This window comes from Trematomus bernacchii, unplaced genomic scaffold, assembly GCF_902827165.1.
Source record: "Trematomus bernacchii unplaced genomic scaffold, fTreBer1.1, whole genome shotgun sequence".
NCBI classification, from domain to species: domain Eukaryota; kingdom Metazoa; phylum Chordata; class Actinopteri; order Perciformes; family Nototheniidae; genus Trematomus; species Trematomus bernacchii.
The window spans coordinates 23,582-47,096 of record NW_022987677.1 but is presented as its reverse complement, the minus strand read 5'-3'; the positions used below and the strand labels follow the sequence as shown (position 1 = coordinate 47,096).

The following is a 23,515-nucleotide window of genomic DNA, read 5'->3' as shown; positions in this document are numbered from 1 at the left end:
TGCATTTTTTATTGCTCTCCGGAGATCATACCTAGACTTCCTGTACTCCTCCAAATCTCCCGCTGTGTGCGCGAGAGTGCGCGCTTTCAGTTTGCCGCGCACCTCACCGTTTACCCAGGGCTTTTGATTTGGGAATGTCCGTACAGAAACCTTCGGTACCACGTCATCGATGCATTTCCCAATGTAGCAGATGACAGTGTCCGTGTGTGTGTTGATGTTATTGTCCTCAAACACACTCCAATCCGTAGATGCAAAGCAATCCTGCAGTGCTGAATCTGACTCCTCGCTCCATCAGGGTACTGTCCTTGTTATCGGTCTGTCCCTTTTAAGTTTCTGCTTGTACGCAGGCAACAACAGTAGTGAGATATGGTCTGATTTGCCGAAGGGAGGGCGAGGGAGAGCCTTATATCCATTCCGGAAAGGGGAATAAACATGGTCCAGTATGTTTCCCCCGCGCGTCGGGAAGTTGATGTGTTGGTAATATTTTGGCAAAACCTTCTTCATGTTGGCGGTGTTGAAATCTCCGGCCACAACGAACGCCGCATCTGGCCGTGAAGTCTCGGTTTTATCAATAAACCCAAACAGCTGATCGAGTGCCGTGTTGTTGTCGGCGAGTGGCTGCGGCGGGATATACACTGCTGTTATCACAACAGATGTGAATTCCCTCGGCAGATGGAAGGCCCGACATGAGATCATGAGGTGCTCTAGCTGTGCGGAACAGTCCGATGAAATAATCTTCACATCTGAGCACCAGTTGTTGTTAGTCATTACACACACACCGCCTCCCTTACTTTCCCCGAGTTTGCAGTCCGGTCCTGACGAAAAATAGAGAATCCGTCAGGGACAATAGCGGAGTCCGGGATAGCGGGGTTGAGCCAAGTCTCAGTGAGAATTAACACGTTACAGTTCTTAATGTCCCGTTGAAAAGCAATCCGGCTTCTGAGTTCATCTAGCTTATTTTCAATGGATTGAACATTAGCCAGAAGAATACTCGGAAGAGGGGGCCGATTCTCACGTTTTCTCAGTCTGACCAGCAACCCGGCCCGGCATCCTCGCTTTGTCTTCTTCTTGCGTCTCTCAGGTAGAACAGCAACAGGTAGCCATGGTGAATCTCCATTGTCTGTCGGAGGGTTAATATTGTCCACGAAGTTTCGCAATTGGAAAAGTTCCTCTCTGCTATATTGTATGGCAGAGTAGGTGCGGTCGGCTAGCATGTTGCGAACCATGTTAAAAGTAAAACGGCAAAAGTAAAAGAAATATGTACAAAATACGAAAATGGGCAAAGTTGGAGAGGAGCACAAAGACAATGCGGCCATCTTCACCGGCGCATCTGACGAGACCTGCTGCCTTTTGGGGTTTCAATTCAACACCTTCAAACAATTGTATGTTAAAATACTCAACAGATGTTTACTTCATCCCAATTACAATCAATATAAACATCATTTATGGTTAATATTTGCCCTTTTACATTTGTTAGATCACATGAATTATGAATGAATTAAAGTGCTACTTGTTATTTTGCCCGCCGACAGGCTGGTCCTGTGGCTCGTCTTTTGTTTGTAGCTGATGCTCAATCTCATCCTCTTCTTCAAAGTCACTGTCAGAATCAGAATTCTCAGAAATGTGATCCTCACATTCTGAAACCTCTTCCTCTTCCTCTACATCATCATCAAATGGTTCTCTCTCTTACAAAATCATTTGCAAGGCCCTCTGAGCAGAGAACCTTTTGGCCATCTTGATCAGTTGTGATAAGGACCCAAACTGGCGAAGCTTTATTTATTGTGTTTCGCCCCAAATTTGCAGCTGGGATAGAGTGGGGGAAAAAATAAAGATTGGTTTCCGCAAAACATAATGCGGGAATGTGAGAGCAGACAGGTGTCGGTGCCTGAATCTATCAACCATGTTGCAACCTTGAGCGGGAATGGCAGGGGCAGAAACACAAAAGTTACACACACACACACACACACACACACACACACACACACACACACACACACACACACACACACACACACACACACACACACACACACACACACACACACACACACACACACACACACACACACACACACACACACACACACACACACACACACACACACACACACACACACACACACACACACACACACACACAGATTTAAAGAATATTATTCTGTTAATTTAATGTTAGTTTCTGAAAGTTGAGACAATGTAAGTTGCCTTTTGTGGAACTACTGTATAAGTCTTTCAGTCTCCCTCTCAGCTATCCACTCTCAGGTGAAAGCCGGACTGCCGACGCCAGCTGATGCGCCACAACACCACTTCAAGCCCGGTGACTGGGTAAATGGTAAATGGACTGTACTTATATAACGCTTTAGTGGTAGCGATCAAAGACTTCAAGAGGAAAAACTGGAAGCAGCAAAGGTTCCAGGGACTAGCGTGCCAAGCTACCAACACACGCATCAGAGAGAAGTAGCGTGCCAAGCTACCAACATACGCATCAGAGGGTTGTGTTGTTCAGAGAGTTGTGTCGCATGTGTTCTGTTTCCTCATATAGGCTACATGTAAATAAAAGTTTAACACAGAAAAAAGTTTTACATAAGTATTTTTGATCCACACATATTTGTTTGCCGTTTAAAACCGCTGCACCTGCAAACACATCCCGTTTTCTGTGCATGGATCGCTGTGCATTCGTGTGTGGGTTTGGTGACCCGATTCATACTTGTAATTTGTTCTATCTAAAGCCAATCAGATGTCTCCTCCATTACATTACATTACATGTTAGACGCTTTTATCCAAAGCGACTTATATACTCAATACTGTGGACAATCCCCACAGGAGCAATTTGGGATGAAGTGTCTTGCCCAGGAACACAATGACATGCTGACTGCAGTGGGGTTTGAATCTTGTGCTCCCCTGATCCGAACACCAACGCACTAGTCCACTGTGCCACAGCCTCCCCATTCTAATCACATGAGCGCGCCCCCACGAGGGTATGATTTATTGCGTTCATGACGTAGCACTACATATACGCATTTTGCGCTGTCCAGAGCTGACAGGTCCATGGAGCCTGCCTGCAGGCGCTAATCTCAGGACCGAAGGACCGTATTATAGTCGTCTTTATTTTTATGTTATTATTATTCAAAGATAAATAAGGAAGTTAGTGTTATATGAGATGGCAGAGAGGATTCAGCTCAGATTATTAAATCAAAGAGGCTTAATGTTTTCTATTATAATATTTCACTATAGCTATGTGGACAGTGTCAAGGTCCAATGTTGACAAAATTAATCAATAGCAGGTGTAACTAAAATACAAGATGTCTTTATTTATATATATATATATTATTAATAATAATAATAATAATAATATAAAAGATTGTATTTGCGTGCATTTCCTGTTCGGAAAGTGACGCTGTACTGAGAGTGGCGATTTAATTTTGTAATTATATAATTATATAATAGCCTACTTGTAATAATGGTGCGTTCACGACGGACGCGATGCGAATAATCGCTCGAGTTTCACGGCGGCTGTCAGCTGTGTTTACTCACCTCATTCATCTGAGTCAGCTTCTCGAGCCATACTGGCCGTGCAACACGTACATTGACACATACTGTATGCCGAAGTGTTATTTTAAACATTAAAGTGGACCTATCATGCTATATTTAAATGATATATTGTCGGGCCATACCTATATAAGGTATATTTATACGTTTCTGTTTTCAAAATACCAAACAGATCATGCATTTTAGCCATGCCTCATTTCGCTCTATTTGCTGTTCTCCAGCCCTGTTTTTGCAGGGGGCTGATTCTCTGAGCTGCAGCTGACCACGCCCCCCTGCAGGAGAGGGGAGCCGCTCTGATCAAGTCAGAAGAGGGGGAGAAAAAGAGATCTCCGTCCTCCATGTTTTATTCTTATATGATTATATAGAGTCATTATTCATTTGTTTTAAAGCTCAATAAATAACAAAGAAGACCTTTGAGCGGCACTTTTCTAATTTTGTCCAGAAGATTTAAACTTTAACGGACATGTTGACCGGCGAAAAAAAATCTAACTGAAACTCTGCCGCACGGTCCCCTTATTCCTTGGAAGAGGCGGAGAGGTGGGTGTTTGTCATCTGCTGGTGGACTACCTGGAGAGAATTACAGTGCTTGCCTCGACGGGGAGGGATTGCATTGAATTACAGCAGCGGGAGCAAACGCTTGCCTCGGGGAGGGAGAAAAAAAGCCACAGTAGAGAATAAACAGAGCGGGAAGTCTTGTTTGCTGCTTTTGTGGCAGACTACAGCGCCACTTACAGGCCTAGCATATGTACTACAGCGTCTCCAGCGCTTTCGAGCGGCAATGGCCGGCCGTGGCCCAACCCCACATTCCCCTGATAGGTGGAGAGTTGGCCCAACAGCCGTAGCGCCACCGTCACGTCAGTAACGTGTTCAAATCTGGATCAGTTTAATCAGGAAAATAGAGAGGGTTGTGTTTTCTGACACTTGGTGAGTTCCCTGGAACACCGGGGACACATATTCATGAATAAAAGACGTACAAAAGTGCATTTTGCATGATAGGTCCCCTTTAAGTTGACGAAACACTTGAGTCAAATGTAATTAAAGTCAAATCCACTTGTGTCAGTGATATCATAAAACTGTTATTGTACGCATTCAAACACTCGTCGTTTTTTTGTTTTGTTCCAGCTGTTCTGTATTCACCTTGCAGGTGAAACTATGTGGCTTGTATCCAAGGGCTGACTGGGACCAAAAATCAGCCCTGGACTCTGACCCAGCCCAGCCCAGACAAATTGGTAGAGCACAACTTGTGAACTGTCAACGGGGGGGGGGGGGGGGAGAGCGGAGAGCTCGACACTCGTGAACTGTCAACAGGAGGGCGGGGGAGCCACGCTGCGGGGAAACTGTGGACCTCTGTCGTCTGTCAGCGCAATTTACATGATGCCATTTAAATCCAGAACACACAGATGGCCAGTCCGCCCCTGCTCCTGGATTAAGTGTTTAAGTCATGGATGTTTAAAGTTTAACTTCTTCATATTTGTCTAATATTATAGTTTACTTTTCATTCATGAAGTATGCCGCTGCGCTGTCAGTACGCTTGTCCCTGTTTGTGATTGGTCAAATGTTGCTAACCCCGCCCCTTTCACGTGAACGCGCTCTCGGCCAGACAGAGAAACCCTGGGTTGATTTACTGAGTTGATAACCAGCGTCGTAGGACGGCTTGTTAGGGTTAGTTAAGCCAGATAACTCAGAGATATCCAGGGTCTGTTGAACTGGCTTCGTAGTACAGGCCACTAATCGATCCGGCTGAGCCAACCTGTAGCTGCTCCCTCCACACTCACAACAACTTCATACAGACATAAATAAAGCAGCTGTATTCGCCATACAGGAAACACACATTTAAAACGGTTTTGCCTGCCGTTTTTGTGTACACAAGCATGGTTCGGAAAGTGGCGCTGTACCTTAATAATATTAAAGATTGTATTTGCGTGCATTTCCTGTTCGGAAAGTGGCAATGTACTAAGAGTGGAGGTGTCCTGAGATGGACCTGTCAGCGCTACGTCATGAACACAATAAATCATACCCTCGTGGGGGCGCGCTTATGTGTTTGGCTTAGAATTGAGGAGACATCTGATTGGCTATAGATAGAAAAAAGTACGAATCGGGTGACCGTAAGGTAATGGCACAAGGTCACACACACACACACACACACACACACACCTATATATGTCTCAGTGTTAAAAAATATTATTCTGTTAATGTAATGTTAGTTTCTGCTACCTTTTACAGTACAGTACTTATCCATCCATCCATCCATAGTATGCAGAAAGGCTCTTTTCACAGTAATACACGTCATGTCTTTTGGTTACTATTTTCTTAGATAGGAAACAAGTTGTGACTCACTTGTCAGTGAGTGAAAATATCCTGTACAAGACCAATCCACCAATTCATGTCTAAAAGAGGCCCTGTTGCGCTTTTTGGGAGTTTCCTTTACCTACGAGTGTAACACATTGATGTGACAATGTTACCGTTCCAACACAATGAATGTGATAGGTTAAGGGGCTGGAGATCTCTAAGCAGTTGGCCAATCACAACGGAGCCGGCCAGCTAACCAATCAGAGCAGACTGGGCTCTGGTTTCAGACAGAGGGTGAAAAGAGGAGCTACAGCACAGGCAGTATGAGAAAAATAAAGAGCTTTTTGAAAATTAAAGCATGGAGACATGTCACAGTAGAGACACACAATTTAATTATCCTAATAAATGCATTTCAGGACAACGTTTGTTATTTCATAGTATAGAAGCCGTACAATATGCAGCTTTTTTTTATTGCACATGATGGTCATGAGCACGTATAGAACATGCTAAACATCCTAATTTCCCATGGTTAATATTCCCAGTAACAAGCAGTCAAATTTGGCCAAAACTCAAACCAATATCTTCATTCCTGACCTCCAACCACTTGTTGATGTAGACTCTCTTTCTCTATATATACAGTTTAGCAAATACAAAAGCACTTTTGAAGTCATTTTGCATCAATTGTAAAAGTAGTAACAAATGTATTGGTAAATTGATAGCATTTTATATATTGCTTATCCAATCTTTACAACTCTTCAAAGCATACATACTGTACATATCTAGCATTCTCCCATATTCACAGACAGGGGCAGCCAAACTAAATGCCACCAGCTCAAGGAAGCTAACATTCATACGGGATTAATCTGGGGTTAAGTGGGATACATCGACATGAGGACGGCAGGAGCTGGGATCGGACCCACAACCTTCCAATGGGAAGACACACCCACTGCCTCACAGCCACAAGCTACAGTATTTTTTCACAGATCCATTGCAGAGGGGTAGTACACCGTAGATCATTCCAGTTGTTTTCACCATTCCAGTTATTTACAGGACATGCACAGTCCTCTTCACCCCACTTAGGATCACCATTACCATTATCAGGTGGCTGTCCCCAGTACCTAGGAAGTCATACAAAAGTTAGTTTTTGAGGATACCTCCCCCCAACTTGAACTGCATATATAAAATACTTTTTCACCCATGCTCAAAGAGACCAAAATCCCCACACATTTGGTTATGCCAATTGCTTGTGGGGTTCAATAACACATCAACACAACATGTTAATTGTATGGGCTGGGCATCGAAACACAGACCTTTACTTCTGATTCCAATCAAGCAATCTACAGCTTCTACATGATGCCAAAACATAATAAATGCAGCTTTATGTATTTCTAGCAGGGGTGGGAATCACCAGGCTCCCCGCGATACGATACGATACTATCGCGACACTTAAAGGTATAGGTAAGAATGGAGAAACCAGCTCGAGTGCGCTAGAATTTGAAAGTAGGTAGCCGAAAAAAATCTGCCCCTTCCTTCAGACTTCCTTACAGAGCCCCTCCTCCAACACATGAACGTGCACATGACCAATGAGGGCACGAGATAAGTTTGTGCACAGATGGAAGGCTGACAGGCAGGTAGGCCATCCCAACACACTCTCACTCCCTAAGCGTCCAGGAGCGACGCTTGGTCAGGGTCCCGTGGCATCCAGTTGTGACGCGCCGAGGCTCCTTCAGCTTCATAAACGGACGCAAAGAGCTTTCAACTGATTGCAATGTATTCCCATCGGCGTCGGTATTTGACGCTTAGGGAAGCACGGCATTCGTTTGTGTCGGAGGCTGTTAAAGGCAATGTGAGCGTCCATTCCCATTGGATAACGGAGAATTGTACACCCGGAAGTAAGTATTCCCCTTACTGTCGATTGATTTGACAGTGATATCTCCACTACTCATCAACTCAAAAACACCAGATTATCCTTGTTAATTAAACGACATTGATAGGTTTTAGTGTGTGTACAATGCTTTTGTCACGTTTTCCCCTTCAATTCTGAGAAACAAGTAGTTTTCTATGAGTTTTGGATGGCCGAAGACATTACATTACCCACAATCCTCTGTAGCAACCATAGACTGTATATTGCAACAGGCAACAGCTTCGGTTCATGTTAATTTACAAACTCTTCAACTACAACCGTAGTTATATTTAAAAACATGTTAGAAGGCCTCACAAAATACTTTAAAGGTGGGGTAGGTCATTTTGGAGAAACTAGCTCGAGTGCGTAGAAAATACACAACCGGAGAAAATCTGCCACTTCCTTACAGAGCCCCTCCTCCAACACACACGAACGCGCACATGACCAATGAGGGCACAAGATAAATTTGTGCACAGATGGAAGGCTGACAGGCAGGTAGGCCATCCAGTTATTTTAGCCGGGCCGGCTAAAATGATTGGTCGTGCTTTTTACAGTACTACGGCTTCCACAGATGACATTTTTTTATGGATTTTTTGTCAAAGCACTTAAGATATTCATTGCTATCGGGATGTTAAGAGCATTCCATGGAATATAACAAAAAGTGTATCTCGAGCCGGTTTCTCAAACTTACCTACCCCACCTTTAATGTAAATTAAAATGTAAATGTGAAGGAATGTGTGTATATTAACTGTGGGTTTTTCTCTGGAAGTTTTTCTTTGTACGATGTGAGGGTCAAAGGACAGATGATGCCGTTTTTCTCATACCGATATTCCGCTATGCACGCTGGGATTTGGTGTTTATGCGATGTGAAATCCGAAAACATTTAAAAAAAATTAAATACATTATTCCGAGTGTGCTTGCTTTTCTCTTTGAAAGTCATCACATAACGGCATTGTAATACACGTTTCGGCTGCATTAAATATTACATATCTGCCGTAGTTAACTCTATTTATAGAGCCCTGATGAGAAGACTTCTAGACAAACAGGAACTGCCGCCAAAACTGAAAACTTGACGTGTATCTTACATATATAAGCAATTAAACAACATCTTACATTTCTTTTCACACAATACGTCTCCTTGCAGTATCAATACTAATTCGGCTGACTTTTATATTTGATCCAATTGGTAGATAGGCTGTATTTAGCCATAACGGTGCACAGCTGATAGAAAGGGACACCTACTGGTTAAAGCACGTTATTGCATTTTATAATTGTATTATTAGATATGAATAGGATCCCTAAAAAGTATATTCTTTACTCGTCGTTATTCTCTACTAATAGTTCATTAAAGACTGTATATAATGACTATTTTGCACATCCCTTTCAAGATTTCAAGATTTTCTAAGGTTTATTGACATATCATATTATACACAACTACGGTGTAGTTATGCAATGAATGAAAAACTTGGGTCGCAGGTTCCTCAACAGTGCATTACAAGACATCAATATGTGTGTACCTCCACCATTACATTGTCATATTCTGCACATTTCTTATACTATCTACATACATCTTATAAGAGTATAATACATATGTATAATATCAGTTACAATAAGTGCTTAAACATAGTTAACCTTTGCAGGAAAGCAATATATTAGACGTTAAGTACTTTGTCAGGCTTAATATTTATCTGTAGATACAAATTTCACTGTGTGTGCTGTGTGCTCTGCATGTGACCATCAAAGAGGGTTTCATCCCTCCATATTCATCTTCTATACCCCCAAAGCTTTTTTCTTATTCAAAAGAAGACCTTAACCTAAAGTATTCTTTAATGTTTAAAAAAAGCCTTATTAGTTTGTCTGTTTTGCACATCCTCCTATTAATATCTAATAATAAAATTATAAAATGCAATAACGTGCTTTAACCAGTAGGTGTCCCTTTCTATCAGCTGTGCACCGTTATGGCGTAAATACAGCCTATCTACCAATTGGATCAAATATAAAAGTCAGCCGAATTAGTGTTGATACTGCAAGGAGACGTATTGTGTGAAAAGTAATGTAAGATGTTGTTTAATTGCTAATATATTTAAGATCCACGTCAAGTTTTCAGTTTTGGCGGCAGTTCCTGTTTGTCTAGAAGTCTTGTCATCAGGGCTCTATAAATAGAGTTAACTACGGCAGATATGTAATATGTAATGCAGCCGAAACGTGTATTACAATGCCGTGATGTGATGACTTTCAAAGAGAAAAGCAAGCACACATTTTTAAATGTTTTCGGATTTCACATCGCATAAACACCAAATCCCAGCGTGCATAGCGGAATATCAGTATGAGAAAAACTGCATCATCTGTCCTTTGACCCTCACATCGTACAAGGAAAAATTTCCAGAGAAAAACCCACAGTTAATATACACACATTCCTTCACATTTACATTTTAATTTACATTAAAGGATTTTGTGAGGCCTTCTAACATGTTTTTAAATATAACTACGGTTGTAGTTGAAGAGTTTGCAAATTAACATGAACCAAAGCTGTTGCCTGTTGCAATATACAGTCTATGGTTGCTACAGAGGATTGTGGGTAATGTAATGTCTTCGGCCATCCAAAACTCATAGAAAACGACTTGTTTCTCAGAATTGAAGGGGAAAACGTGACAAAAGCATTGTACACACACTAAAACCTATCAATGTCGTTTAATTAACAAGGATAATCTGTTGTTTTTGAGTTGATGAGTAGTGGAGATATCACTGTCAAATCAATCGACAGTAAGGGGAATACTTACTTCCGGGTGTACAATTCTCCGTTATCCAATGGGAATGGACGCTCACATTGCCTTTAACAGACGCCGACACAAACGAATGCCGTGCTTCTATGAGCGTCAAATCCCGCCGCAGATGGGAATACATTGCAATCAGTTTAAAGCTATTTGCGTCTGTTTATGAAGCTGAAGGAGCCTACAGGAGCGTCCCAACTGCACGCCTCGGGACCCTGACCAAGTGTCGCTCCTGGACGTTTATGGAGTGAGAGTGTGTTGTTGCTGCCTGTGATTTCTATGACGTGACGAAGTCCTTGGCCAAGTGAATATACATCTTTTGCTCTCTTATAATAAATAGTTAAACTTAGAAGTTGTCTGTCTTTCCTGGAATTTTGAACAAAACACTATTGAGTCCTCTACTGGTGTTCATTCAGTCGTTACACATAAATCATACATTTCATTTTTGTAATCTAATCTAAATGATACGTATGAAAGATACACATAAAAGCATGCAATAAAAACACAACACATTTGTACTTAAACACTAAAGTATTAGCATAAAAATAACTCATTGTGCATAAAAGCCAGTAACGATAACACACAGCTGTGAAGTAGATAAGTAATAAATAGGCGAAATGATAATGATAAAACCACCATATAAAAAATATAAAATCAAAGTTTTGTTAATTTTAATTATTTAATATGTACATTGGCACCTATTAAACAGCCTTTATATTTTGATTCTGATTCAGATAAGTAAAACAATAAATTGATAAAGCAGCACACATTACCTGTTCTTCATTACTGTCTACGATCACCAGATCTGCTCCTCTGGCTCTGCAGTTTTGTCTGCTTTGTTCCCAAGAAGCTTTCTCCGTAGAGAGGAGATAACAGACACAACCGACCATCCTCCATCCTGCAGGACAAGTTTTCTCTGCAAAAAAAGACAAGACATGCCTTATTACCTTCTTTTGAGTTGTAAGATTTAGTTGACTCCTTGCTGAAATATTGAACTCTTGAGAGCATTCTTGTCCCTTGTGTGATTTAAAAAAATACATATTCAATAAGCATTGTTGATGATAACCAAGATCTATTCTGATAGATCGGTATCATTGCATGGGACAAAGGGTAAAACTTCTCACTCTGCATCATTTTAAGAGTCTGTTATGATTCCTTACACTGTACTATAAGTCCAATTGCTTAATAAATAAAATAAAAAAATACTGCAATAAAGGCGGTAATTTTGACCGACATGACATCAAAAAAGGAAGATGATGGGAAATGTATCTTCTAGATCACCATATAAATAATAATAATAATAATACACTTTATTTATATAGCACCTTTCAAAACGTAGTTACAAAGTGCTATAACATAAAAATACATGGTGAGCAAGATAATTAAACAACAGTATGTAAACATAAAAACACAGAGTAAAACACATAGAAAATAAATATAATAAGCTTAAAAATAAAATCACACAAGTCATTACAAACTTGAAGAAGAGCCGTTTCAGTACTATGATTTTTCTAAAGCCAGATTAGAATTTTTCTAAAATATTGTTGTCATTGATAAAAGCTAACAATTATTCTGCTACAGTTTTTTCTAAAACTTTATCTAAAAATGGGAGCTTGGAAATATGTCTAAAAATGTTGGGCTTTTTAAGAAATGGCTGAACCAGCGCAGTTTCAGGGACAGAACCTGTAAAAAGAGAGCAGTTAAAAATGTGCAGAATACAAGGTGTCAACATTTTTAAAACATCCTTATAAAGAGATATTTAGTTATTCACAATCTTATAATTATGTGAAGTGATGGGACTGAAGCTTTTTAGCTTTTAAAACGATGTTACAACGATTTTTTTAAAGGGCTGTACACATAAAAAATGTATGTGAAAAAAAAAGCACTGAGAGTAAAATAAGTCTGGTGTTCTACACTTTTATGCAGAAGGGATTGGCAATATATTGATATTGTCAAACAAGAATAGATAAGTTGTTAGACTTTGGATTTCCTCATATAGTAAGTTGGCATGTTGTCTTTTCACATTTTTATGAAAAGACAACACGCTAGTATGAAGACATCATTGTAGAGCTGTGCCCGTGATACCCACCAGGAAAGGACATTTGTTCATGTGTTCATTATGGGTAGGCCAGTGCCTCAGGACGCACTTAAGCCTGGCTGCCTGGCTGCCTGTCCACTCTCTGACTCTCTCCTGGATCCCCTTCCCCTCGCGCAGCCTGGCTCATTTTAAGTTAATGTATTGTTCATCGAACTCCACTGCAGTGACTTTTTTTATTTACTTTAATAAATGTGAGTTTGTTCTCGCTGAATTCCCTCTCCTTTGTTGTGGCCACGATTTAAAAAAAATGCCTGGGCAGCTTAGAGGTCTAAGCATTGGTTTTAAGTTTAAGGGCCCAGGGTTCGACACCAAATGCAACATCTTTTGTCTTCGACCTTTTTAAATTTACATTATATCTTTGTTCAATCACATTATAACATTTCCAATGCCATTCTCTGGTACGCTCATGTTATTTTATCAAAGCAGCAATTGCCAACCTTAGAATATCGATGCAATTGTTTGTTTGTTTGTAGCCTTTATTTATCCAGGTTAAAAAATCCCATTGAGATCAACGATCTCTTTTACAAGGGAGACCTGCGGCACATTTAGTTACACATATAAAAACAAACAGAAAACAAAAGGACATCACAACATAATTACAGGGGTATACATTAGCAACCTATTTACAATTATTGAGGTATTTGCTAAAAAATATCATGACAATTGATATAATCCATATTGCCCAGCCCTGTGCAAAACCGTCACAGAAAAGCACTCACTCTGGACAAACTCTGAAGCCTGTCCACCTCTCTGGTCTTTTCAGTGAGGTTGGCCTTCAGTCCGTCTCTCTCTTCAGTCACTGAGTAGAGCAGCTGATCTCTGGCCTGGAGACGCTCAGTCAGGTTTGCTTTGACAGCGGAGAGATCTGCAGCTGCACCACCTACTGAGTTATGGTCTGGAATGAAAAAAGATGTTTCTTAAATTACCTGATGCAATCATACTGACACAAACCAAATTCAATGTTATCTAATTTCGCCCAAGGAGAAAAATAGAAAACCAATAGATGTTTTGATCAAATGTGCATCTTTCAGAGCAGAATATTGTGTTACGAACTCAGACACTTAGGATGTAGGACCCAATTGCACGACCCGGGAGACAGAGGTAAAGTATTAGTAAGATACTTTATTTTCCAAAATACAGCAATGAACAACAAAAAAGGTAACTATCAAATCTCTAACCGAGATGACAAAAATAGAGGAACAAAATGAAAGCGCTCACGTAGTGAGGAATCAAACTTTACAAGAGTACAAAGAGTATAGACCTGACCATAGCAAGAGACAATACGAACTGACAAAGAACACTTGGGAGACAGGGGAATATAAGCACAGGGTAACTAGACACAGGTGGGACCAATCAGGGGCGGGGCTGACATTGATGAGCACAGGAGACACAGGTGAAAATAATCAGGAAGCCTGGAATGAGAGAAAGCAAACGTAAATAACATGCATCTCTCTAGCATTTCTGTCGGTGCACAACAGTACCCCCCCCCTCTAGGGCCAACTCCTGATGGCCCAGGCTGATTGTAAAAATCGTGGATAAGCGTCTTGTCTACGATAAATGACGCAGCTACCCAGCTTCTAGCCTCAGGACCGTAACCCTTCCAGTCTACCAGGAATTGCTTCCCCCTCCCCCTATTACGGACCTCCAGTAGCTTACGGACCTTGTAAACCTCACCCCCTTCAAAGAACTCGGGCGGTGGAGGGGGCTTGGAGGCGGGAACAAGTGTGCTCTCGTACACCGGCTTGATTTTACTGACGTGAAACGTCGGATGTATTCTCATAGTTCTGGGGAGTTGCAAGCGTACAGACACCGGGTTGATGACTCTGGACACCGGGAAAGGACCCACAAATCTCGGAGCCAGTTTCTTTGAGGCGACATGGAGTGGTAAGTCCTTAGTGGAAAGCCAAACATTTTGGCCTGGTCTGTAGGAGGGAGCGACCCTGCGATGGACGTCTGCAACAGCCTTCATCCGAGCTGAACTTCGGAGAAGAGCCTGGCGAGCACCAGCCCAAACTCGTCGACAACGTCTGATCATGGCATGAGCCGATGGAACCCTCACCTCTTCCTCGTTGTTAGGGAAAAATGGAGGCTGGAAACCATTGACACAATGGAATGGAGAGAGACCTGTGGCTGCCGTAGGAAGAGTATTGTGGGCAAACTCGACCCATGTGAGGTGGTCACTCCAGGTAGTCTGGTTCCGGGAGACGAGACAACGTAGCGTAGTCTCTAGTTCCTGGTTCAGACGCTCCGACTGTCCATTTGACTGAGGATGATATCCTGATGACAAGCTGACGGTGGCACCTATGAGTCGACAAAACTCCTTCCAGAAAACGGAAATGAATTGTGGACCCCTGTCGGAAACAATGTCATCAGGGAATCCATGGATCCTGAATATGTGATTCATCATGACCTCTGCGGTGACTTTGGCAGAGGGAAGCTTGGTCAATGGGATGAAGTGAGCCATCTTTGAAAATCGATCCACCACTGTTAGGACCGTAGTCTTGCCTCTGGATGAAGGAAATCCTGTCACAAAATCCATTGAAATGTGTGACCAAGGACGTTGGGGAATCGGCAGGGGCTGGAGCAAGCCCATCTTGACTTGTGATGAGGTCTTATTACACGCACACACCGGACAAGCCGCTACGTACTCTGCCACATCTTTCTTCATGGCTGGCCACCAGAAACGTTGTTGTATCCTGAACATTGTCCTTGTTACCCCCGGATGGCACGAAAGCACAGATGAGTGAGCCCAGTGGATGACCTTGGAGTGAAGAGCCTCAGGAACAAACAGCAGATTGTTGGGACACTCGCTAGGTGCTGGATTCTTGACATTCGCCTTTTTTACGTCCGACTCCACTTGCCAGGAAAAGGCTCCGATCACACGGTTAAGTGGAAGGATGGTCTTGGGCTCTACCGCAAGTGGTTCCGGATCATAAAGACGAGACAAAGCATCGGGTTTTTGATTCTGAGACCCGGGACGAAAAGAGAGGGTGAAATTGAACCTACTAAAGAATAGTGTCCACCTGGCCTGACGGGAGTTGAGACGCTTAGCCTTTCTTATATATTCCAGATTCTTGTGATCTGTCCAGACTAAAAACGGCTGCTCTGCACCCTCTAACCAGTGTCTCCATTCCTCGAGGGCAGCTTTTACAGCTAACAGTTCCTTGTTCCCCACGTCGTAATTCCGCTCTGCCGTTGTCAGTTTCCGCGACAGGTAAGCACATGGATGCATCTTGTTGTCTTCTGCAGAACGTTGAGACAGTACTCCTCCAATTCCCTCATTGGAAGCATCAACCTCGACCATAAACTGGCGCTGGGGATCTGGAATGGTGAGTATGGGGGCTGATGTGAATCTCTCTCTGAGACGTTGGAAAGCGAAGTCCGCCTGGGGAGTCCACTTGAAAGGAACCTTAGGAGAAGTCAGAACATGTAGAGGGGCAGCAACAGAACTGAAATTCCTAATAAACTTCCTATAGAAGTTAGCAAACCCTAGAAACTGTTGGACCTTCTTCCTGGAGTCTGGTGTAGGCCACTGGGATACTGCACTGATTTTAGCCGGATCCATTTGCATATGATTAGGTGAGATTATGTATCCTAAGAAGGATACCTCTTTTGTGTGGAACTCACACTTCTCTGCCTTGACATATAACTGATTCTCTAGCAGTTTCTGCAAAACCTGACAGACATGGTTAACATGAGACTTAGTGTCTGGGGAGAAAATCAGAATATCATCCAGATACACAAACACTGAAATATTCAAAAATTCCCGTAAAACCTCATTCACAAGAGCTTGAAACACAGCCGGTGCATTGCATAGTCCAAAGGGCATTACTAGATACTCATAGTGACCACTCTGAGTGTTGAATCCTGTCTTCCACTCATCCCCTTTTCTTATTCTAACCAAGTGATATGCATTTCTTAAATCTAACTTGGTGAATATTTTGGCAGTTTGAAGTAGTTCAAAGGCAGATGTCATGAGTGGCAGAGGATAGCGGTTCTTCACCGTAATGTCATTTAGTAGACTGTAGTCTATGCAAGGTCTCAGAGACCCGTCTTTCTTTCCCACAAAGAAAAATCCCGCTCCGGCTGGAGAAGATGAAGGACGGATAATTCCTGATTTGAGTGAAGAGGAAATGTATTCGTCCATTGCAGCTCTCTCAGGTCTCGAAATCGAATAAAGTTTCCCCTTGGGAATGGGGGCTCCCGGTAAGAGATCAATGGGACAGTCAAAATCTCGGTGAGGAGGTAGCGACATGGCTTTGGATTTGTTAAAGGCTTCCTTTAAATCATGGTAACAGGAAGGTACCTTCTGTAGATCAGGATAGTCGGGGTGATCTATAATGATTGTACGAGAGTCTGTTGGTGCATTAACAGGTTGTGAAAGTTTACACCTGCCCATACAATCCTCTCCCCATTCCTTAATTTTCCCTGAACGCCAGTCAATGTGAGGATTGTGGATCTTTAGCCATGGAAACCCCAAAATAATCGGGTGCTGAGCCGACTCAAAAATATGGAATTGCATGCTCTCGGTATGGTCCTTATTCACAGTAATCTGAATGGGCTCAGTGCAATGGGTGACTGAACAACAAGCGGCCGTCTAAGGCACTGGCATTAATAGGATGAGATAGCGGAACAGTCTTTATTTCTAGCTGATTTACTACGCCCCAGTCCATAAGACTTTCGTCAGCCCCTGAGTCTATTAACACACCCTGGTCAATGGTTTGATTGTTAATACAAATGTTTACCTGCGTAACAGGTCGAGGAGGAAAGTCTGCGGGAAACTTGCTCACCAGCGCCCTCCTTTTGACTGGTGAGCACGATCTTTTCCCGGGCATGAAGCGAGTTGATGATCCGACTGGCCGCAGTAGAAACAACAACCCTCCCGTAGACGGCGCTGCCTCTCCTCCAGAGAAAGCCTGGTTCTTCCCAGCTGCATGGATTCCCCGGAGTCATTCGGAAGTGTAATCCTCTGACGGTGTGGTAACATGGGCTGGACATCCTCGGCTGGCGGCCCGACCCATCAAGATGCATTCTGGGAGCTGGGAATAACGTCTCGGTTGCGTCGACGCTCCCTCTCTCTTTCCCGAAGACGGTTATCGATCCGGATGGCCACGGCGATGAGAGATTCCAGATCCCGGGGTGTCTCCAGTGGAGCCAGCTGGTCTTTTATCGGTTCCGAAAGTCCCGTCATGAAGGCGTCACGAAGAGCCGGAACATTCCATCCGCTGCTGCTGTGCGAAACTCGATGGCGTAATCAACCACCTGGCGGTTGAGCTGGCGTATATGAAAAAGTTTTCTGCTGGCCTCTGTAGCAGGCGATGAGTGGTCAAAAATACGACTCATCGTCTCTATGAAATCGGTCAATGAGTAACATAGTTCAGTTTCTCTTGACCATTCTGCAGTAGCCCAGGCTGCAGCTCTTCCCGTTAAATGAGACACAATAAACGCCACTTTACCATGGTCCGATGAAAAGGCTCCTGGGTTGTGTTGAAAATGCAGATCGCACTGTACCAAAAAGGCTCTGCAATTAGAAGAATCTCCGGAAAATCTCTCCGGAAGAGCCAGCCGTAAAGGGGAAGAAACAGCCTGACTTGGGAAATCAGCTGGAGCATTGACAGGCAACCTCTCAGTTGTGGATGACGTCACCGGAGGAGCAGTCTGTTGGTGAGTGAAAAAATGATTCATTTGGACAGCCAGTTGTTGCATCTGTGTGGATAATGCTTCCTGAATCCCGGCCTGGCGTCCTCTTAGTTCTTGCATTTCCTGGTTGACTAGGCCCAGCTGTTCCTCGTGATGAAAGATCTTCACGCCCTGTGCTGACAGCGCTGCGTGAAGCGTTCTTGGGTCGGCTGGGTCCATAATGGTCAGTTCGTTCTGTTACGAACTCAGACACTTAGGATGTAGGACCCAATTGCACGACCGGGGAGACAGAGGTAAAGTATTAGTAAGATACTTTATTTTCCAAAATACAGCAATGAACAACAAAAAAGGTAACTATCAAATCTCTAACCGAGATGACAAAAATAGAGGAACAAAATGAAAGCGCTCACGTAGTGAGGAATCAAACTTTACAAGAGTACAAAGAATATAGACCTGACCATAGCAAGAGACAATACGAACTGACAAAGAACACTTGGGAGACAGGGGAATATAAGCACAGGGTAACTAGACACAGGTGGGACCAATCAGGGGCGGGGCTGACATTGATGAGCACAGGAGACACAGGTGAAAATAATCAGGAAGCCTGGAATGAGAGAAAGCAAACGTAAATAACATGCATCTCTCTAGCATTTCTGTCGGTGCACAACATATTGCTCCTTAAAATCACACGTTCAAAATGACTTATGAAACGAATATAATATATATATTAAAAATAAGACTCACGGTGGACAGCGAGGCCGATGAGTCCAGCCAGCAGGAAAACAACCAGCAGCCCCAGACCGAGAACAGACGCTGGGGGAAATCTCCTGGGACCTGAACACAGAGAAAACCAGTGAGTATAATAAATCCAAAATCCACAGCTCACTCTGTCTGACTGACCCTTACCTTCTTGTATTGTTGATGATCTTGAGCTTAGGGGTTTGACATCGTCAAGGTTGACATAGATTTCCTCCATCGCTCATGGGAATGTCAAGTATTGAAGTATGTGACTGAGGAAATTGTGTTGGTTGGTTTCAATTTCTAAAAAATTTGTCTTTTTGAGGAAGTCACAACTCTCAAGTGTTAAGAGTAGTTTCATTGCTGTGTCAGATAATTATCTATCTAAAAAAAACAATACAAATATAAGGAAATGCTATATTTTTCTAACGCTGAGTCAAGACAAACTCAAATAAGCTTTATTGATATGACCATAATTAAATTAAAACATAATTAAATTAAAACACACCCGTAAAGCTCTCTTTGACAAGTTTAAAAGAGTATTAGCTGACATTGTTGTGAAAGCAGGGATCTTAAATGAATGCTGATAAACACAAGAAAACAAATGAAGACAACTGGGGAACCTTTTGAAAGACTTTATTTTTGTTCATGATTACATAAACACATATAGTGGTGAGTACCTTTTTATATCCTGCTTCTTTACACATATTCTCTCCAGTACAGCGTTAGCTCTGAGTGTTAGCGATGCTTGCTAGTGTAAACACTGACCATATTACTTCCAAAATAGTTGGGCATTGTTTCTGATAGCGACGTTTCTGATAGTGCCGTGGGTGTAAAGCCAGCCCTGATTTTAGTAATGTCGTCATGACCGCAGCACATCTGGATCAGCTCCGTTGTACCCCCGTTTTTAGAGATTTGGGTACGGAGGAAAAGAGAGAGGGTTGTATTTTCGGACACTTTGTGAGTCTCCTTACACACCGGGGACACATATGTGTGTATAAAAGACATCAAAGGTGCATTTTGCATGATCGGGGACCTTTAAGAAAAAATGGGAAGTGGTAAAGCTGCTTTTTATCTGATAACAGCAAGTTGTTGAGTGCAAGAGCTTTATCTTGTCCGAGAACATGTAATACACCCACCATATTTTTATAATAATTTTGTTGATTTTGTTAATATCGTAGTTCCAAATAAAAGAGGAAAACAATCCAAAGACAGGTTGTTTTAATCCACTTCTTATTGAATTTACAGAACAATACTATACTCTACCCTGATTTATACTGCTACCATGATATATAACTGCATATACTGTGAAAGAAGATCCTATATCCTACACTAAAATAATCAAAGGTGCTTAAAAGGCAGTTATAAATGAAACACAAGACAAAAAAAGATTCACATGTACAAGGTTACTCAGAGAAGCAACACACACCTTCAGCAGGTCAGTCCAAGATGTTCCCAAGAAACTGACCCTTTTTGGGCACAAAGGCACTGCTTCCTTATTTTATAATAACATGTGACTGTGTGTTCAACTGTGGGAAGACAGCTGTGACTACATTTACCAGTAAAATATTTAGAGGAAGTAGTAGCTGCGGAATTAGTTTTGGTTTTGACTAATTTTTGATGGGATGATTACAAACATGCAAATAGACTGCTACTCATCGTGACCTTCCCTTTTATCACTGGTCACAATGATGCTATCTCTGTCTGAAGGCATTGTTGTGGACTTGCATGCATGTGAACAAGATGATAAGTATCAGTGTACATGGCCATGAAATGTAATCTAGCCTTTAAATCCTCTTTCCCCGAATAAGGGCGTGTCCACATAACGCTCCAAGGGTTGTTTTGTTGTTCCTATGACAGCAATGTCTTGACACTGTATCACCATTGTTGTATTACAAACTAGCCTAACCCCTTGGATTTTATTATCGATTTGTGCTATGTATTTGTTTGACATTGTGTCTATGAGAACAAACAGGGGGATGCTTGTTCTCAAATTTTGTGTGATTGAGCGTCACAGCTTTAGTCTGACAGCCTTAGAGTGAGGAGGATGATATGTATATGGTACGATAAAAGCCACACACTCACTGGCAGATCTGCTCCAACAAACAGGCTCTTTGGTCTTTGTTATGATGGTTACTGTCTGACAGTGAGACAGTCATTTCCTTCAGTGACGTCAACAGCGTTTTTCTGGAAAGTTTAAATATTTTCAACTTGACCAAAAAGGTGGAACGGTCAGAAGAAAGACGAGGGGTGCAACTCTTTTTCTGAAGACCACGGTGTAAAACAGTATATGCTATCGCCTTATTGGAATACATTTGAAAAAAGATGCTGACGTGCAGAAAAGGCGATATGTAGACCCAAAGCAGTTTAAGTTTAATAAATCAGGTATGCAGTAAGCCAATTGTATCTACCTATTTAAGAACATGTAAACACACTGACAATAAAAGGGCTACAAATACATCGAATAGATGATGTAATCCCCATAAAAAGGCAAAGGGGTATGAACCTCCCTCTCACTATCCTGCTCAGTGGACCAGAACCTGGGGCACGGTCTTCTGCAGGTTCAGTCCCCAGAGAGCGGAGAAGGGAGGGAGGCCTTCGAAGCCCAGCAGCTGGCGGGTGGAGGACTCCCAGCTGAATCCAAACTCCAGCCGGCTGTAGACACACGGGTACTGCCGGTCCGCCCAGCAGACCCAGTCCACCGCCCTCTTCACCTCCTCCCAACGCTCAGGCCTGGAGGAAGAAGAAGAAAGTCGATATGAAAACAGGTTGCCACTCTGGATAGAGTGACAGCTAGTCTCCAAAAATCACCCAGACCCTACCAAACAGTGCCCATGTAGTTATAGCCTTTTCTACACTTCTTGCGAGACGTTTGATTCTTCTAAAATGGAAGCAACATTCCCCTCCATCCTTTTCTCAGTGGGTCAAATATGTTATGTACTTCTTACAGTTAGAGAAAATTAAGTTCTTACTCAGGGGCTCCTCTAACACCTTTATTAGAACATGGAAACCCTTTCTGGACTTTTATGACTCCTTACAAGATCCACTTGATAAAGAATAAGGTTGGATTGAGCAGTGAGCAGTGAGCATTTAATATATATTCATATATTATTGATTCATAATTGTTCTCTTTCTATTCCATTATCATTATTATTATTTGCTTTCTTTGTGTTTATCTCTGTGCTTTTTTTTTTTCTTCCTTCTTTGCCCCCCTTGAACTAATGTAATTATGAAAACACTGTATTTACTGTTAAAGGGCTCTGTATCCTGTAACTCAATGGGTTAATGCAGGGGTCTCAAACTCAAGGCCCGGGGGCCAAATCCGGCCCGTGACTTCATTTTATGTGGCCCCGCAAGAGCTTGCAAAGAATATAATACGTTTATTATACGGTTACTGCCACTTTACAGAAGCAGGTTGCCCATAAACTACATGTCCCACAATGCATCTCGTTTTGTGACATGCCACTGAAGAGACTTGCAATTATTTGCCCTGGACTTCATTGGTTCCCGCAAGACATAATGCGGGAATTTGAGAGCAGACAGGTGTCGGTGCTTGACTCTATCAACAATGTTGCAACCTGGAGCAGAAACATAAAAGAGACACACACACACACACACACACACACACACACACACACACACACACACACACACACACACACACACACACACACACACACACACACCTACACACCTACACACACACACACACACACACACACACACACACACACACACATACACATACACATACACATACACACACACACACACACACACACACACACACACAGTACTTTTGACAGATGTGTTTCTTGCATAAATACAATATCTCCACCTTGATGTTTCATTTGTATAAGCACTTTTTTAATTGGGTTGTTTAGGCCATTAAAGGTGGGGTAGGTCATTTTGGAGAAACCAGCTCGAGTGCGCTAGAATTTGAAAATACACAGCCTGAACAAATCTGCCACTTCCTTACAGAGCCCCTCCTCCAACACACACGAACGCGCACATGACCAATGAGGGCACGAGATAAGTTTGTGCACAGATGGAAGGCTGACAGGCAGGTAGGCCATCCAGTTATTTTAGCCGGGCCGGCTAAAATGATTGGTCGTGCTTTTTACAGTACTACGCCTTCCACAGATGACATTTTTTTATGGATTTTTTGTCAAAGCACTTAAGATATTCATTGCTATCGGGATGTTAAGAGCATTCCATGGAATATAACAAAAAGTGTATCTCGAGCCGGTTTCTCAAACTTACCTACCCCACCTTTAACTAATAGTGAAATTATATTAATGTTCATAGTTTCAATTCTGGTGTTTTCTGTGTTGTAACAACTCTCCTTTACACATAGTTCTCCAATCACTTCTCAAAAATGCACCTTGTAGAGCTTCTAAACCTGTGTACATAATTTGTATCACCTTTCTTGTATTTCCCAACAGTGTATCCATACTTAACCCTGCACGGGTAAACTGAAAATAATGATAACACATGTGACAACAGAACAAGAGTTGAGAGTCAAGA

General features: G+C 42.3%; 1 protein-coding gene across 3 annotated transcripts in view; it reads right to left on the bottom strand.

Moving 5' to 3' along the window:
* The window catches only part of LOC117487626 (CD209 antigen-like protein C), a 46,200-nt gene extending 26,940 nt beyond the window's left edge, over positions 1 to 19,260 (bottom strand). Inside the window, exons 1-5 of one of the 3 annotated variants that reach the window (XM_034136260.1) lie at positions 19,157 to 19,260; positions 18,995 to 19,084; positions 13,330 to 13,505; positions 11,286 to 11,428; positions 6,891 to 6,956 (exon numbers count right to left, since the gene is read on the bottom strand). In XM_034136260.1, the coding sequence (XP_033992151.1) occupies positions 11,309 to 11,428; positions 13,330 to 13,505; positions 18,995 to 19,084; positions 19,157 to 19,226 (456 nt within the window). In that variant the 5' untranslated portion in view covers positions 19,227 to 19,260 and the 3' untranslated portion in view covers positions 6,891 to 6,956; positions 11,286 to 11,308. Of the gene's footprint in view, positions 1 to 6,890; positions 6,957 to 11,285; positions 11,429 to 13,329; positions 13,506 to 17,355; positions 17,704 to 18,994; positions 19,085 to 19,156 lie in introns of those variants that run through there. The other 2 variants (XM_034136259.1, XM_034136255.1) reach the window with 2 other exon arrangements.
* Positions 19,261 to 23,515: the final 4,255 nt, after the last annotated feature.